Below are 16784 nucleotides of genomic sequence, written 5' to 3' on the forward strand. Positions count from 1 at the left end.
ATGGAGGGGATTGATCATACTACAGCGTCACACAAAAGCATCTAAAGTAGCAGATCCACAAGCTCGAAACGTGGCGCGATGCTTTTGAATTTGAATAGTTTTGGACATATGAGGTTTTTACCCGACAGAAACGATATACAGTATAATTCATTGACCGGGGTCTCCCAGGGCTCTATACTTGATCCCTTGCTGTTTCCCCTCAACACCAAATCTCTCCAGCAAATGTTCTCCCCAGAATTGGGATGCTAGGGTTCATGTGGTTACAGATGGTGTAATTGATACTTTCTGTGTTAAAATAAGTGTTAAATAGCTCTATATTCTTATAGTAATCATTGCTATAGAGTGTTTGTTCAGTAACAGGGGTCTCCATGTCTCTCCATTTCTTTAATAAATCGAAAATACATTTTCAGGTTGGGATAGCAATGTCATCCAATCAGGAGAGAGAACCCATATACGATACAGGTTAAACAAGTGAAATTGGAAATGATGAAACAAAACCAAAAAAATGGAACTGAAACACAATAAAATTGAAGGTGATAAATGGGCTCTCTCTTCTGATTGGATGAAATTGGCAACCTACTTGAAAATGTATTTTCTGTTTAGTAAAGAGCTGGAGAGACGGGCTCTCTTGTTACTGAACAAACACTCTATTTACTATTACAATGATTACTATCACAATATAGACCTTTAAACTTTTAACAAAAACATTTTTATCTAGCCAAAATGACTTATAGCACCTTTAACACAATGTAATTGAATTGCAATAATACATTGTAAGATTATAATACATTATAAGCTTTTTAGTGGAAGGTTCCAATCTGACACAGAACTAAGTGACATCCTGTCTGTCTGTGTTTCCTGTGGGCGGTCCTTCCTGTCTGACAGAGAGCTGAGCGACATCCTGTCTGTCTGTGTTTCCTGTAGGCAGTCCTTCCTGTCTGACAGAGAGCTGAGCGACATCCTGTCTGTCTGTGTTTCCTGTAGGCAGTCCTTCCTGTCTGACAGAGAGCTGAGCGACATCCTGTCTGTCTGTGTTTCCTGTGGGCGGTCCTTCCTGTCCGGGACAGAGGTGATTGACATCCTCTCTCGCCGTTTCCGCTGGGCGGTCCTCCATTCCCTGCGGATCTTCTCTTGAGCTTCGGCGCTCATGGTCTTGACTGACAGGTGGTCTCTGTGCCCGGTGGCCTTTCTCTTCTGGTATCTGAGGAGGACAGAGTCATTGATTGGTTGATTGAATACTTTATCAGTGATGTTGCTAGGTTTTCAATGTAATGGGTCCCGGGACCCACAGGTGGTCATTCAAATGGGTCCCAGAAACATTTTATGGGTCCCCAATTACACGTCTTCCCCCCCCCCCTTCTATCGTTTTCTTTGATCTCCAATCTCCATATCTTCTATGTGTGTGTGACTGTGTACATTATATCCTAATGCAGTGGATCTCAATCTTTTCAGGCAGCGACCCCCCAAAATAATCATATTTGAACTGGGGACCCGGGCCCCACCCTGAGAAGCGCTTGGAATTAGGAGTTGAGGCATTTAATTTAGTTTAACTCAGTTCCACAGATGCATAGTCAAAATAGCAGATCTACAAGGTCGTTTTTTTTTTTTTTAATCTACAAGCTCACAACGCCTTGCTTGTAGATCGCCTCTTTCTTATATTATTTCACAATTTTGACCGTATTTATAGTATAGTTTGTTGATTAGTTTGGATGCAGTAATAGTCTTTTTTCTTTTCTTGAGGTATTAAAAATATCTTAAAAGTCCTTAAATTGTGACTTCACTGTCATCTGGGGACCCCCCCCCCACCAAATCATGTGGGGAGCCCCCTGGGGGTCCTGACCCACAGGTTGAGAACCACTGTCCTAATGTACATTCTATTTTGCTACTTGTTGTAGTCACAAACTCAGAATACAGGGTACAAACTACAATATAAAGTTCATAATAATAATATGAAAAAGATAATGTACACTTCATAGGAGCAGAGATAGATAGGAACTAAAGAACAACAACACTTTGTGGAAGAGAATGTAAACGGAGCAGAGATATTTGTTTAAGAAAAGTAGATGTTTGCGGCAGTATTTATTGCTCTGGTGTTTTCTTCTTAAAACGTGGGATTCCCTTCAAATGATTTATGCTTGTGTCGCACCGAAAATAACGATCTGAAAACGACGTGTCGCGCGTCGGTGTTTCGGCTCGCGGGTCGGTTTGGTGCGCGGCTCGCGGCTCACTTTGCTGCTCGCGGTTTGGTGTGCGCTCGCGGGTCGCTTTGGTGCGCGGCTCGCGGCTCACTTTGCTGCGCGGATCGCGGCTCGGTTTGGTGCACGGCTCGCGGTTCGGTTTGGTGCGCGGCTTGCGGCTCGCTTTGGGCGCGGCTCGCGGCTCGGTGTGGTGCACGGCTGCGTGGCTCGGTTTGGAGCACGGCTGCGTGGCTAGCGGCTCGCTTTGGTTGTATGCGTCCCGTGGACGCTGTGATGGTTGGTTTAATGCGTCCTTTATTAAAAATGTGCGTCAGAGACGCAGGACGCAGGGCTAGCAGCATCTCTGCTTTATTAGTCAAAAATGTAAACAGCAGTCAGACGTTAAGGCTAAAAGGACACAAAAAAGTCCTGGGGACTTGTTTCCATTGTGGTCCTATGTATTCAATTCATCAACATAGCATAACAATTACACTAATACATGTCATCAACAAATAAAAAATGCTATATGAACAAAGGAGAAAATGGCAGCAGTGAATGACACCTCCTTTCTATGGGAAATTGTGTTTATCTCTCTTGTGGTCTCCTGATAGATGATTTTCTGTCTAGTTTTTGAAAGAAACCAGTGATTTACATTTTGTAAGGGATGTTGTCAGGGCATTCCACATCTTGGCGGCAGAGCAGTAGAATGAGAATTTTCCCATGTTTGTTCTATATGTGGGTGGTACTACCAGATCGTTGTCGCTCCGTCTGGTATTGTGGCTGTAGGTGTCACTCACTTTAGAGAAGTAGTTAGTTGTGAGGGTATTGAGGGCACTGCCCATTTGACTAAATACCAATCCCATGTTTATTTGCTTAAGCCTGCTTATAACGTCATAACGTTGTTATCAGTGGTGGAAAGTAAGTGCCACACAAAAAAGCGGAGAGTCCTAGGGTTCCCAAGGAGGCAAAAATCCAATGCAAAAACAATCGAGGAGGGAGACCACTATATAATGCATAAAAAAATGCATTTCTTTTACAACTTTTCTTTTACTTCACTACAATTTACATTGCAGTATTGATACTACTTCTTCCATCCCTGTGAACGGTGTAGGGGCGGGTACCTGTCGCGTCGTTTAGCCAGGTACGCCTCCCGGGCTGTGGGGTCAGCGTTGATCCTGGCTCGATACCGAGCCATCTTCTCTCTGCCCGACACAGACGTCTGCAACAAAACCAGTGTTAATTCTTTTAGCACTGGTTAAAAGGACGAAAACTAAATATATTGACAATGTTGTCAACAAATAAAAACTATGCTGAAATGTTAGGGAAGGAATAGTGGAGAAGAGATCCAGTAGAACTAAAAGACAAGTCATTTTATGTTGCTTTTTTTATGGTGCTCTGAAAATAGCAGATCTACAAGCTCACAACGTGTCACAGCGAGCTTGTAGATGGGCTATTTTCAGCATGCAACCAAGTGTAAAATCAGCCATTACGACGCCATCAAGGCCAAAATGATTTTTTTGTCGACAAAGGCAACTGTAGATTTAGTCTTAGTCGACTATAACTAGACTAAAACTAAAACTTTTCAGATTAATAAAAAAAACTCAAATGAAATTTTATTCAAAAGACTATGACTAAACTAAATCAAAATCTGTTGTCAAAATGAACACTGAACAAAACCAAACAACATTATTTATGAGACATGTTAGTGTAACCTTGGTTAATGCACACATGATGTTATTCCATTATCATTAATGACACCGTAATTATTATTTTCTTTACATTCACAAGTAGTAGTATATTGTCGCTGTCGGGCAGAAACCTCTTATCTCCATATTTTAACTGTTTGTGTTTTTTTCGTATATTAATGCCCTACTTGATCATACCACAGCGTCACACAAAAGCATCAAAAGTTAGCCCTGGCTCCAGATCATAGACCCCACCCACTCCATTGAGTGGACTGCTTCTCTTCAGGAAGCTTCAGTCTGGTAATCAGGCTAATCAAAAGTAGTATTTTGAGCTTGTAGATCTGCTACTTTTGCTATTTATTTATTGTCTCCGCCGTAGGTGGAGAGTATGTTTTCGCTTCGTCCCGCCGTGTGTGAGCAAACATTGTTAGCCAAGCTAACATTGGTCAAGCTCCACGTGACACGTGTCAATATGTTGACACCAATGCCTTTGATTGGCTAGAGGGACGCATGACGAAATAAAATCCTATAAATAGGTGTGTCACTTCAAAAAGCCGTTTTTGTTTTTGAAGTGAGGTAAGACAGGATCAATCAGTCTTGATTGGAACAGTCCAATTATCAACCAATTATTTGGTTGAGTTTATTGCTGTCGGGAAATGTACACCCTAATCCCGGCCCACCGACCGTGAAGAGCACGGAGACTCGCTATGATCACAACTTAAATGGCTTAAGCAACTTCACAGCTGATTACAAACGCGACGGAAGCGCCCGACAAGGTCCGGTCCACAACATGCAGACAAATAACTTTGTTTGGCAACGGCCCACCTCACCTGATAAGAACGAACCCCAGCAAAGAGCTGGAGAAACAAGGATGGATTATTTGTCCCGGTTAACATCCGTGCCTGCATTCTCAAGCAGACGACCACCGCCTGAAGGAATGAGGCCAGTGACAAGACAAGGGATTCCCCAACAGCAGCGTCACCAAGAGGATTCCCTCATGCGCCACACGGGCCCAAGACAACCACTGGGTTTCTCTCAGAGAAAAGCACAAGAAAACGTTGTTTTTTCCCCTGTTTCTACCATCTCCTGGCACCACCGCTTGACGTCGACGCGGGACAATAGCTTCACCCCTCCCCCACCCCCCCTCCTCCTCCTCCACCACCACCAGTCGATACCAGGACAACCGCATAGTATCCCACCGAGAGGAATGCTGGGAAACGGAGTTCCTTTCCCTGTTTTCCAAGCGGTCACTGGACAACCACATGGTTTTCCCCTGTGGGATCGGCGTGGAAACAGAGAGTTTTCCATTTTCCCAAACAGTCCATTGCCTGGGGGAATTTGGCCGAGGTCAACACAAGGGTTTCCCCACATCACCCCTCCCCCACATCCACCACCCCCACCCCCCCTCCCCCATGGCAGTTCTAAGGAAGGATATGCGGCCTCAAATCACCTCCACACCCCCCCCGCGGACATCACAAAGCCCCCCCCTCCCCCACCCACACCTCCGACCCCCCCCACCGACCCCCCAGAGCCTGAAAGGGACAATGGTTACTACTCAACTGGAGACATGGATGCCCTGTTTTCTACTAGAGGTACCCACATTGCTCACTTGAATGTAAACAGTTAAAAACCCTGAAAAAATTTCTGAGCTGAGATCCATGTTTGGAAGTGGCAAGGTAGACATTATTTCATTCTCAGAAACTAAGTTGGATAATTCCATCAAAGACTTTGAGATTGAAATAAAGGGCTACAATGTCATCAGAAAAGACAGAAATCTCTCTGGGGGTGGGGTTTGCATCTATGTGAGATCAGACATTATTTACGATGTGATCCCAGATATGGATAACAACCCCACTGAATCGGTCTGGGTCAAAATTTTATACCCACAGGCAAAACCACTGATAATTGGCGCCATCTACAGACCCCCAGATCAAAATGCTTTTTATGACTTGATTGAGGATCATGTGGCGGGTTTAGGAAACTCTGAGACGGTACTAATTGGTGACTTTAACACTGTGTTCTGAAGAAAGACTCAGCTACCTTTAAGTCCCTCAGAAAGTTCTGTGACCTGCACAGCTTTACCCAGCTGATAAAGCATTTTACAAGGGTAGGCATTGCTTCTCAATCAATCATAGACCTAGTGTTGACAACGGACCAATCCAGAATTTCCAAGAGTGGAGTGATTGAGTGTAGCTTAAGTGATCACAATATCATTTTCTGCACTCGGAAGATTCACGGACCTGGAGCTTATTGTCACAGGACAATCAGCTGCAGGTCTATGAAACACTACTCAAGTGATCTTCTAACAACAGCTCTTGGAGAAATGGACTGGTCCCATGTCCTAAATTGCACCTCTGTGGAGGAGTCCTGGTCCTGTTTCAAAAAAGCTTTTTTGTGTGTACTTGATAACATCGCACCCACAAAGGTGGTGAGGGTCAAAGCTAGCACAGAACCTTGGATGAAGGGTGACATTTTGAATGCCATCAAACTCAGGAACAAAAGCTACTCCGAGCTCAGGAAAAACAAAAGTGAGCAGCTACTTGAAAAGTGCAGAAATCTACGAAATGTAGTTACTAAATTGATCAGAAATGCCAAAAAGAATTTCTTAAATGAGAACATAGAGGCAAACAAAAGCCACCCACAAAAACTGTGGGAGGCACTAAAACAATTAGGCTGCAACGGAAAAATTCAGACTAAATCTACAAACATTTGCATTATTTCAAGTGGCTCACTCACTACCGACAAGCAATTGGTAGCGGACTGTTTTAACAGTTTCTTCACCACAGTTGCAACCCAGTTGGTAAGCAAACTCCCTCAGCATTCAGGTCTGTACGGCCCCGACCACATTCAAGCTCACTATGAGAAACTAGGGGCTAAAAAAGATTCCTTCTTTTTCAAACCTGTATTGACTGAGGATGTGCAAAACAAACTCCTCGCCCTACAGCCAAACAAGGCCACCGGCCTTGACAACATCCCCACCAGATTCCTCAGAGACGCAGCGGTCTCCATTGCTCCCATAGTAGCCCACATTACAAACTTATCCATCAGTCAGTGTCACGTCCCACAAGAATTCAAGTTGGCAAGAGTAATCCCTCTATTTAAAAAAGGAAGCAAACTAGATCCTGGCAACTATAGGCCTGTTTCCATCCTTTGTTCCATCTCAAAGGTTATAGAGCGATCAATCCAAGAACAAATCAACAGCTACCTCAGCGAGCGTAAACTGTTGTTTGAATTCCAATCAGGCTTCAGAACATCCCACTCCACTGACACATGCCTACTATATTTGACCGACTACATCAAACGTGAGGTAGACTCGGGCAAATACTGTGGCATGGTCATGCTGGACCTCCAAAAGGCGTTTGACACTGTAAACCACGCAATTCTACTTGATAAGCTGAGGGCGATTGGTTTTGATTGCACATCACTAAATTGGATGAGATCTTACTTGGAGGGTAGAGAACAAGTGGTTGACATCAACGGAACCATGTCCTCATCCCTCCCGGTGAGCTGCGGGGTTCCTCAAGGCAGCATTCTAGGGCCGTTACTGTTCCTTCTATACATTAACGACATGAATGCTGCCTGTAACTGCAAACTGTTCCTGTTCGCTGATGACTCTGCACTCCTGATCTCGGGTGAGGACAAGTTGCAAGTTGAGGAAGCTCTCAGCTCTGAACTCTCAAAAATCCGTACCTGGCTGACCGATAACAAACTGTCTCTACACCTTGGGAAAACTGAATCCATCCTATTTGGGACCAGACATTCCCTCAGTAAAATGAAGGTAAAAGACTTCAAGGTCAAAGTCGATGACACAATCATCACTAGAAAAGAAGAGATTACCTAATTGGGATGTATTCTTGACAAATACCTGACAGGTGAAAGCATGGCAACAAAGGTGGTCAAAGGAGTAAACCAGAGAACCAGATTTATGGGCAGAGTTTCCTCTTTTGTCAACCCTCAGGCCCTCAGGACCCTCTCAGGGGCCCTGATACAGCCCCTTTTTGACTATGCTAGCTCCTCTTGGTACTCCAACACCTCAGTGTCACTGCAGACTAAGCTTCAAACCTCCCAAAACAAACTGATCCGACTACTTCTCGGACTGGGGCCCATGACCCACCTCTCTCCCACTCACTTTGCCAGCCTAGGCTGGCTCAGGGTGGAAGACAGGGTTAAACAACTAAAAATGGGTCTGGTCTTCAAAATTGTAAATGCAGATTTGCCCGATATGCCCCCTATACCCGCATATCTGTATAAATACCTCGAAAAAGTTAGTGACACCCACAGCCACGAAACTAGAGGGAGCGTAAACAACAATCTGGTACCACCCACCCATAAAACAAACATGGGCAAATTCTCCTTCTATAGCACAGCCACTAAGGAATGGAATAGTCTAACCCCATCCCTCAAAAAATGCAGTTCGCTGGGCTCATTCAAAACAGCCCTAAAAACCCATCTTTTTGGAGGCCGAAAGAGGAGCTAGTACCAGTTTCCCTGTAGACAGACGACCCCCCCTCCTCTTTTTGTACATATTTTGTATTTCCTCATGCTTTTTGTGTATATAATTTTTATTTTTCCATGCTCCCCCCCCCCTTTTTTTGTACATATATTTTTTAAATGCTTTTTTTGTACATAGTGGTATTTTTTATGTATTATCTGTATTTTCATGTTGATTTTTGAACTGTTTGGTTGCTACTATATATGTCTATGAAATTAACTCAAGGACCCCAACGGAAACAAGTCCGCAAGGACTTTTTTGGCCGGACCTTTTAGACAAAAGCATTATAAATGTAACTGTGTGGTTTTACATTCTTTTGCCTAATAAAAATTTCAATCAATCAAGTCCAAATCACCCGTCCGTGCGTGTGTGTGTCCCTCTGAGAACACCTAACATTGGTCAAGCAAAGGCGCAGAAGGCCAAAGCTAAGAAAGCATACTCATCTACAACAGTAACACAGAAGAGGACTATAGAGTTGAATTGATCCCACAACAAGGCCGAAGTCTTAATACTGTAACAATTGGCCGCCTTGATCAAATACATTATGTAGCACTAGAGAAAACTGACATAGATCAAACACACCAATCAACTGCTGAAACTGTTCAAGACAATGAAGATGAAGAAGACAGACAAGCATTTGAACAAACCAGTCAATTACGACGACTCCCATATGACACATTGCTTCAAGAAGAACATCTTTTAGATGCAGACACTACATATTCAGTCGCCCCTGCAGAACACCAAAAACCACGCGCATTCTACCAAGACGACCCGTTCTACCAAGACGACCCGTGCTATTAAAATAGCACGGGTCTGCTGGCGGAGACTTGTGCTCCGAGGAGCACATTTTCTAGTTTTATCCTGAAAACAGTTTTGGACGTATGAGGTTTCCACCCGACAGAGTCGATATTCAAGTTGTTTCTCAGGTGCCCTTACTTAAAGGGATAGTTCACCCCCAAAAAATTATGTTTTTCTATCGATTAGTCACCCCGGCCCATGGAGACTTGAATTCACAGATATTTTTTTGTTTTTGTCGCATTCCTAAGCCAATAATTTGATGACCAGTGGACCGGTAGTCAGCGGGTTCCGGTAAGAGGCACAAAGGAGACTCTTTGTGTCTCCTACAGGTACCGCTGCCGATCATCAAATTATTGGCTTAGGAATGCGACAAAAACAAAAAAATATCTGTGAATTCAAGTCTCCATGGGGTGACTAATCGATAGAAAAAAAGTAATTTTGGGGGTGAACTATCCCTTTAACTCTTACCCTGCCAGAGTTTTTTCAGAAACAGTCTGTAGCCTGCCAGGGTTTTGACCGATTTTGGTACCTTTTCGCATAGCCACAAAATATTTTTCTCAAGTATGATTGATCCCCAGAAAATTTCTAATCACAGATGAGATTCAGGTGTGGTTTCACAAATGTCAACGAGGTCAATTTGACCTTGTTGTCATGTGTTGTTTGATGTTTGAAAATAGCTCAAAACCAGCAGTTTCAAACCAAAAAACATTGTGAATTGTTTGTCCGTTTCAATTTTAACATTGAAGTGGATGGAGCAGCAAATCTTTGGAAATTGTTATCTCCTTATTCGTTTGGAATATCGAAAAGGTGTCAATACTAAATAATTAGAGAATCTTTTTAGCCTTTTTTTTTTTTTGAAAAGTTTTTTCTTTTTTTTTTTTTAAGGACGTTTTTAAACGTCTTTGGCAGGCAACAGCTAATTTCTCAAAGACGTTTATAAACATCTTTGGCAGTTATAGAGTTAAGATTGAATATTAGTTCCTACCTGCCAGTATTGAGGGGAGACAGGGAAAAAGGGTCAGACAACCTCAATAATAATATTGAGGTTGTCAATATTAAAGATAATATTCAAAAAATAATTGTAGCCTGCTTATTCCCCAAATCCCAGAAGGACTGGATAACGCTACCAAGCTATAGAAATTAAGCGATACATTAGCACTGTGTTACTAAGGTACTTTTTTTTGGCTAAAACTACGTTTTTTGTTAAAAAGTTAAAGCTCTATATTCTGATTTAATAAACAAAAAATACATTTTCAGGTGGGTTGCCACTTGCCAATTTCATTCAACCAGGAGAAAGAACCTACTTATCAGCTTCAATGGTATAGTGTTCCAGTGTTTAATTTTGACTAGTCATTTCTTTGTACCATCACTTCCAGTTTGACTTGTTTATCCTGCATCCTGTATGAGTCCTCTCTCCTCATTGGATGAAACTGGTATCCCAACCTGAAATTGTTTTTCTTTCTGTTTACTATAGAGCTGGAGAGACGGGGAGACCCGTGTTACTGAACAAACACTATAGCAATGATTACTATCACAATATAGAGCAATTTAACACTTATTAGAACCAAACAAAAATAAATCTCTACTACTTTTCATTGGTACAAACAGATAAATGGGTGTGTCTCTACTCACAGCGCATCGCATGTACCCTCCTCGCCTCGACACGCTCCAGACTTCCGCCCCGTCCATCGTCACGACAACGTGGGCGCCTGGAGACGACCAGGGATGACGCTTGTCTACTGTTCCCGATTGGCTACTCTCGTGGCGTTCCCTGTCGCTGCTGTCTCCCGATTGGTTGCTCTTGTGGCATTCCCTGTCGCTGCCGCTAGCTCCTGATTGGTCGTTCTTGTGGTGTTCCCCGTCGCTGCTGCTGGCTCCTGATTGGTTGTTCTCGTGGCATTCCCTGTCGCTGACCTCCGCTGTCATCTGCCATCTGGTCAGTCGTTGCTCCGGAGACGGCCGACCGTTGTTCCCTACGAGGGAATGAGAGTGAGAATGAAACATGTATAACGTCGCTGTCGGTTTGAAACCTATGTTCAAAACTGTGTTTTTTCAATTACTTTTTTTATTTATTAAAAAAAGAAGAAAAAAAAATAAAATAAAGTACATTGGGAAATAATAAATAAATAAATAATAAAAAGAAAAACATGACCCCTTCACGTATTAGGAGGGCAGTATGAGTCACCAGAACCAAGGACGGGTGTTTTCGATGAATCTATCATGGTTAAAATGGAGTTTGAAGTTACGATGAGTTTGTATAGGAGGGGGCGTGTCTGATAAAATCAATATCAAACATTTAAAAACTGAATTGAGCAACTTAAAAACTGTCTGGGGTGCACACAAAAGCCTGAGTAGACGTTAAAATGACCCCAAACATGTATGTGAAATATCCCTTTAAATGTTGTAATCGTGCCAGCCCTAGTATCATGGACCAACGCTCTCCTCACGCTGGTGGCTGGACTGTTCCTCTTCTCCTGGTTCTTCTCCTGGTTCCGGTTTGATTTGTGGAGGTTCTTCTGTGTCCTCCACCGCCTTGGTCTCCTCCCAGGGAGACCCACGGTTCTGATGAAGGTTCTGGTGGCCGCCTGGAGAACCAACACAGATGATTTTTTATGAAAACGACACGCACATGTTATGTAAAGTCAATTAAATGATTACGCGTCTCTAGATCAGCGATTCTCAAACCTTTATTTTTATTTAAAAGACCCCCAGTTTGATATGCATTAGGCCGGTGGTTATCAAACTTTTTCATGTCAAAGACCCCCAAATTGATATGTAATTGGCTGCGGACCCCCCATCTAAAGATGTTTTGTGCCAGGGACCCCCAGAAGAGAAGATTTGTGTTAAAAAGATATATATATATATATATAAATAAATCTTCCAAGATTTTTTTTTAAATGTTCAAAAATAGCAGATCTACAAACAAGCTCGCAGCTTGTATTATTATCTTTTGTTTTTGTTTATTTATTTTGGTCATGATTTTTTTTTTAAACAAAACAGTTGGACATACAGTACAACTTAGTCAACAAGATGACATTTGGTCGAAAAGGTATGGGCTGAAGCCGAAGCTTATTTTGCCCACCTTATTACCATTTTAAATAAATTATCACAGTAGCATAGAGAAAACGTAGAGCAAACAAAAGAAAATGAACTATCACAAAGCTTCAAGTACTTTTTTTAACTTCTATTTAAGTTATTATATCTGCCCTGTGCAATTTTTTATTACGAACTCTAAAAGGCAAACAGAAATAAAATGTGTACTCATATATTCCAATGTTGAATGTCAAAAACACTACTAACCCATTAAAACCGGGAAAGTATCTGTATCATTTTAGATTTTATAAATTGGCTATTCAAAAATAGCAGATATTAGCTTTAATATCTGCTATTTTTGAATAGCCAATTTATAAAATATGAATAGCCAATTTATAAAATTATGTATGTAGGAAATGGAAAAAAAGATTGATTGATTGAATACTTTATTAACAGTTTTCAAAAAGCACAGAGGTACAGATGTATACAAAAGGTTGCTACAAGGATAGCCATGGTTCACATGACGCTCGTCTGTCACAAGCGTCATGGCGCAACTTGTTCCTGGTTTTTGACATTTTTACATTTACAACCCGTACATCTACATACACGTTCGGATTTCAAATATAAAGTGTTGACCCCACGGCAACGGTTGTAAAAAGTTGAAACGCTTGGGTCTTAGTACCCGTATCTTCCGTTTTATTCAATAAAAAGCATTTTAATCCGATCGGCGGCCATTTTCTCATGGAGTTATGTATCAGAGTGCAATACACCTCCTAACCGATAGGGTCGCGTAGTTGAAAGCGTATGAAGGACATTTTAAGAAAATGGCAACCGATCAAATTAAAATGCTTTTTATTGAACAATACGGAAGATACGGGTACTTAGACCCGGGCGTTTCAACTTGTTACATCCGTGGCCGTAGGGTAAGCACTTTATATTTGAATCTGAACGTTTATGTAGATGTACAGGTTGTAATTTGTAGAACTTTTAAAAACCAGGAACAAGTAGCGCCATGACTGTCATGATATGACGGTTATGTTTCAGGGCTACTACAAGAATAAACCCCAAAAAGCCTATGGCTTATTTTCATTGAGGTCCTGTGTTCTCTCATACACATAATAAACACATGTAGGTATCGTATAATAAACATACATGTTGCATATATATATATAATGTTGTATGTATATTATATAATACATAACACCATACTGCTCTTCATGTTGTACAGGCTGATCATAGTTCTCTCTTACACATAATATGTACACATACACACGTATGTATCATTAATAAACATACATGTATATATTATAATCATAATACATACTGTACCTCTCTTCATGTTGTACAGGCTGATAACTTCCTCTTCATATTGTCTCATGGTTCTCTCTATAACCTCCACTATCTCCTGAACAGCAGCCGTTAACCGCTGACTTACGAACACCTTCACTACGTCTACTTTAGACATGATGATCACAGTTATTGATTGATATTTATTGGTTATTAATCAGAATGTAAAAGCCTCTGCTGCTGTTTGTTGACAACCTGGCAACAACACCCTCTTCTTCTCACAGAGACGAGGGTGCGTGCAATAGCGACACCTGCTGTAGTGGAGTTACATGGAGCTACATGGTTCTCAACCTGTGGGTCGGGACCCCCCGGGGGGGGGGATCCCCAGATGACAGTGAAGAGAGGTCCCTAGATGACAGTGAAGAGACAAATTAATGACTTTTCAGACCTTTTTAATACCTTAAAAATATTATTTAAGAAAGAAATACAAAATTAAAAAAACATTACTGCATCAAAACGAAACAAAACTGGTTAAACATTTAATTGGCCAAATTGTCAAATAATATAAGAAAGAGGCACATTTTTTGAAAATAGCAGATCAACAAGCTCACGACGCCTCGCAACGTGTGTAGATGCTATTTTCACGATATTTATCTCTAGAAAATGTTATGCCTCTTAACTCCTACAATTCCAAGTGCTTATCATGGTTGGGGGTCCCCAGTTCAAACATGATTATTTTGGGGGGTCACAGCCTGAAAAGGTTGAGAACCACTACATGATCTGTGTTTTTTTCTCTTTCAAATTTGTATCCTCGTTTACATGTTTTTGTTATTTTTTCAACAGCAAAATTACACTTTTTCGGCTTGTATTTGACAAAATATATTATATTTATTTATTTTTGTTTAGTTTTGTAGGCTACAATACTTGACTGCAAAGTTGTGTTGCACAGCTATGTTTACATATTTCCTTATTAGTAGGGGGCTACTGCATATCCTCAACTGTACTTTTTTGGTTTTATTATTTCACATTTGCTTTGGGAATGTAAATCTAATGTAGGCCTATCGCATGCAAATAATGCACCTTTGAATTGAGTCTCTAAATGTGTCTCAAAATCACTTTATTTGCCAATGATAACTTACTAACAAAATACATGATATCATGAACCGTTGGGTCCGGGACCCCTAGGGGGTCCTCAGAGTTACTGCAGGGGGGGCCACCAAATCTTTGTGTGATAGGATATATCTTTTCACATCAACCTCTTGAACCCTATAGCATCCCTATTATGTGGAGAACTTTAGCCAAAAATAGCAGATACAAGTGTGAGCTTGTAGATCGGCTATTTTTGGCAAAGAGGTTTAGTGTAGAGGGACAAAAAGCAGACTAAGTACAGATTGAAAGGTCAAGTTTACCAAGTATTGATGGTTTACGTGGTTAAAGGTCTGAAAATACACATTAACATAAATCCAACATACACTGATGACAGTCCTGTCAAACAAGTCTATGAAGCTATGAAATCTATGAAAAAGTTGAATCTGCATTGCAACACAATTGGTAGTGGGGGGTCCCTGCTTCATCTCTCTGTCAACGAAGGGGTCCTTGGGCTGAAAAACGTTGAATAACATTGGATAAGTGACTCCTGACAAGGTACTGACATTTGCGTCAGTAGTTAGTAACTGGTAATCAGTCAATAGTCAGTAGCTGTTTAGTAACATTAATTGGTTTGTTTACTGCTGCCTGTTTCTAGGACCGACTAAAGGACACAAATTCGTCACTAGAGGGCGCAAGAAATCCTCACATTGCTCAGTTTGAACCTCTATTTTTGTTTTGAACAAGTTATTTTAATACATAAAGTTATTCACTACTGCGTGTGGTTAAGTGTGGCTAAGTAAAGAGTTCTACTCTATTATGTAACATTTGTATTACATTGTATTGTTTTTTTTTATTCATTGTAAAATAGTGAATAGTAAATAGCCAAAATTCTATTCTATTCAAATCTAGTCATAGGTGGAGTGCAGTGTAATGTGAATACAGCTAAAGGAATAGTTTTGACAAACAATGTCTTGTCAAAACAACACTTTAATCTGCTATAAAGCACATAGCCTACTGCACATGTTTGTGTAGAACAGTGGTTCTCAAAGTGAGGTCCACAGAGTTATGAGGGTCCTTGAAATGAAAAGGTTTGAGAAGCGCTGTTGTGTGTAATGGTATATAGTGACACCTAAAGCCAGGTACCTAAACCCTACTAGTTACAACTACATGATGCAGACTTGAGGCTCTACACACTCCATAGCCTGTGACAAAAATGTGAATAAACATCTTAAATTTGCAATTAAAGTTCAAATTAAATCAGCTAAACTCAATTTTAAGATAGGCTATAACTACCAACCCAGGAGAAAACTGCGTGAGCACAGCTATAAGTCCCTGTCCACCGTCATTTTACCCCTGAAGCACACTGAGTGCTGGTTGACACAACTGTTGACACTGTATTATAATGAAAGGTTCTACGCACGCACGTGTGACAAGGTTGAAACGGGGGTTTTCTTATTTTTTGTAATTTCTATTTTATTGGTGCTTAATGTATAATTATTGTGCACTTAAACCATCATCTTATTATTTTCTGTATAACATTAATTGCACTGTGTTATATTTACAAATGTTTTCCCCCGGTCCCTTAGTCACTTTGCCCTTGAACAATGACTGGCTCTAGGTGACCACGAGGTCACGCCCAAGGGACACGGTCATGGCCAATGCAGCCAGACGTTCTGTCACCAAGGACAAATGAAAGAGGCGAGAGGTGTGGTCTAACAGGTATAAAGGTTGAGTGAAACCCCTTGAACAGCAGCAGAGCACCAAGAGAGAGCAAGCCTGTCAGTAGGAGAAGGACAGCAGAGGGAAAGGTTGTGCAGTGAACCACGGAGCAAGGGTGGAGAACAAGTGAGTGTAGACACACCAGTCACCTAGGAGAAGGAAGCCGAGGTGTGCCTACTCCGAGGAAAAGAAGCGATTGAACCGAAGGGGAGGAAGAGAGGAGTGAGACCAGACCATATGAGGAGACCACATGAGAGAGGAGACCAGACCATATAAGGAGCGCTGAGACGGGAAGGTGGCGATAACGTTGCATACGCAACTCAGCGCCAGGTGTAAAAAGCCTGGCTGGCGAGTGAGTATTCGAACAACGCAACGTTGAATCCTTGTATAACCACTGCCTGAGACGACGCAATTGTATATTGTAAATGCACAGTGAACTGGTCCAGATCTCTATAATTTCAGACGGCGAGAAAGAAGAAAGAAGACAAAGAAGGTTGGCCTAAA

At 41.6% G+C, this 16784-nt stretch overlaps 1 protein-coding gene across 2 annotated transcripts; it reads right to left on the reverse strand.

Annotated features, from left to right (window-relative positions):
• Nucleotides 1-369: 369 nt before the first annotated feature.
• On the reverse strand, nt 370-13707 carry LOC308093313 (uncharacterized protein). 2 transcript variants are annotated; one of them, XM_080439644.1, is made up of 5 exons: nt 13515-13707; nt 11600-11737; nt 10785-11125; nt 3299-3396; nt 370-1201 (listed from the first exon to the last, which is right to left on the reverse strand). In XM_080439644.1, the coding sequence occupies exons 1-5, from the start codon at nt 13648-13650 to the stop codon at nt 790-792; spliced, it is 1125 nt and encodes a 374-aa protein (XP_080295770.1). In that variant the 5' UTR covers nt 13651-13707; the 3' UTR covers nt 370-789. The 2 variants fall into 2 exon arrangements, with proteins under 2 accessions (XP_080295770.1, XP_080295769.1); XM_080439643.1 differs by having other exon boundaries at nt 3263-3396.
• Nucleotides 13708-16784: the final 3077 nt, after the last annotated feature.

The sequence above is a fragment of the Gymnoscopelus braueri genome, assembly GCF_963280865.1.
Source record: "Gymnoscopelus braueri genome assembly, chromosome: 10".
Taxonomy (NCBI): Eukaryota; Metazoa; Chordata; class Actinopteri; order Myctophiformes; family Myctophidae; genus Gymnoscopelus; species Gymnoscopelus braueri.

Excerpts from the sequence above, each read along its gene's own strand:
- LOC308093313 (XM_080439643.1), bottom strand. The coding sequence starts at position 13,650 with ATGTCTAAAGTAGACGTAGTGAAGGTGTTCGTAAGTCAGCGGTTAACG. Across the intron at positions 11,126-11,599 it reads GGAACAGTCCAGCCACCAGC|GGAACAACGGTCGGCCGTCT; the intron begins GTGAGGAGAGCG and ends ATTCCCTCGTAG. Across the intron at positions 1,202-3,262 it reads CGTTCACAGGGATGGAAGAA|ATACCAGAAGAGAAAGGCCA; the intron begins GTAGTATCAATA and ends TGTCCTCCTCAG.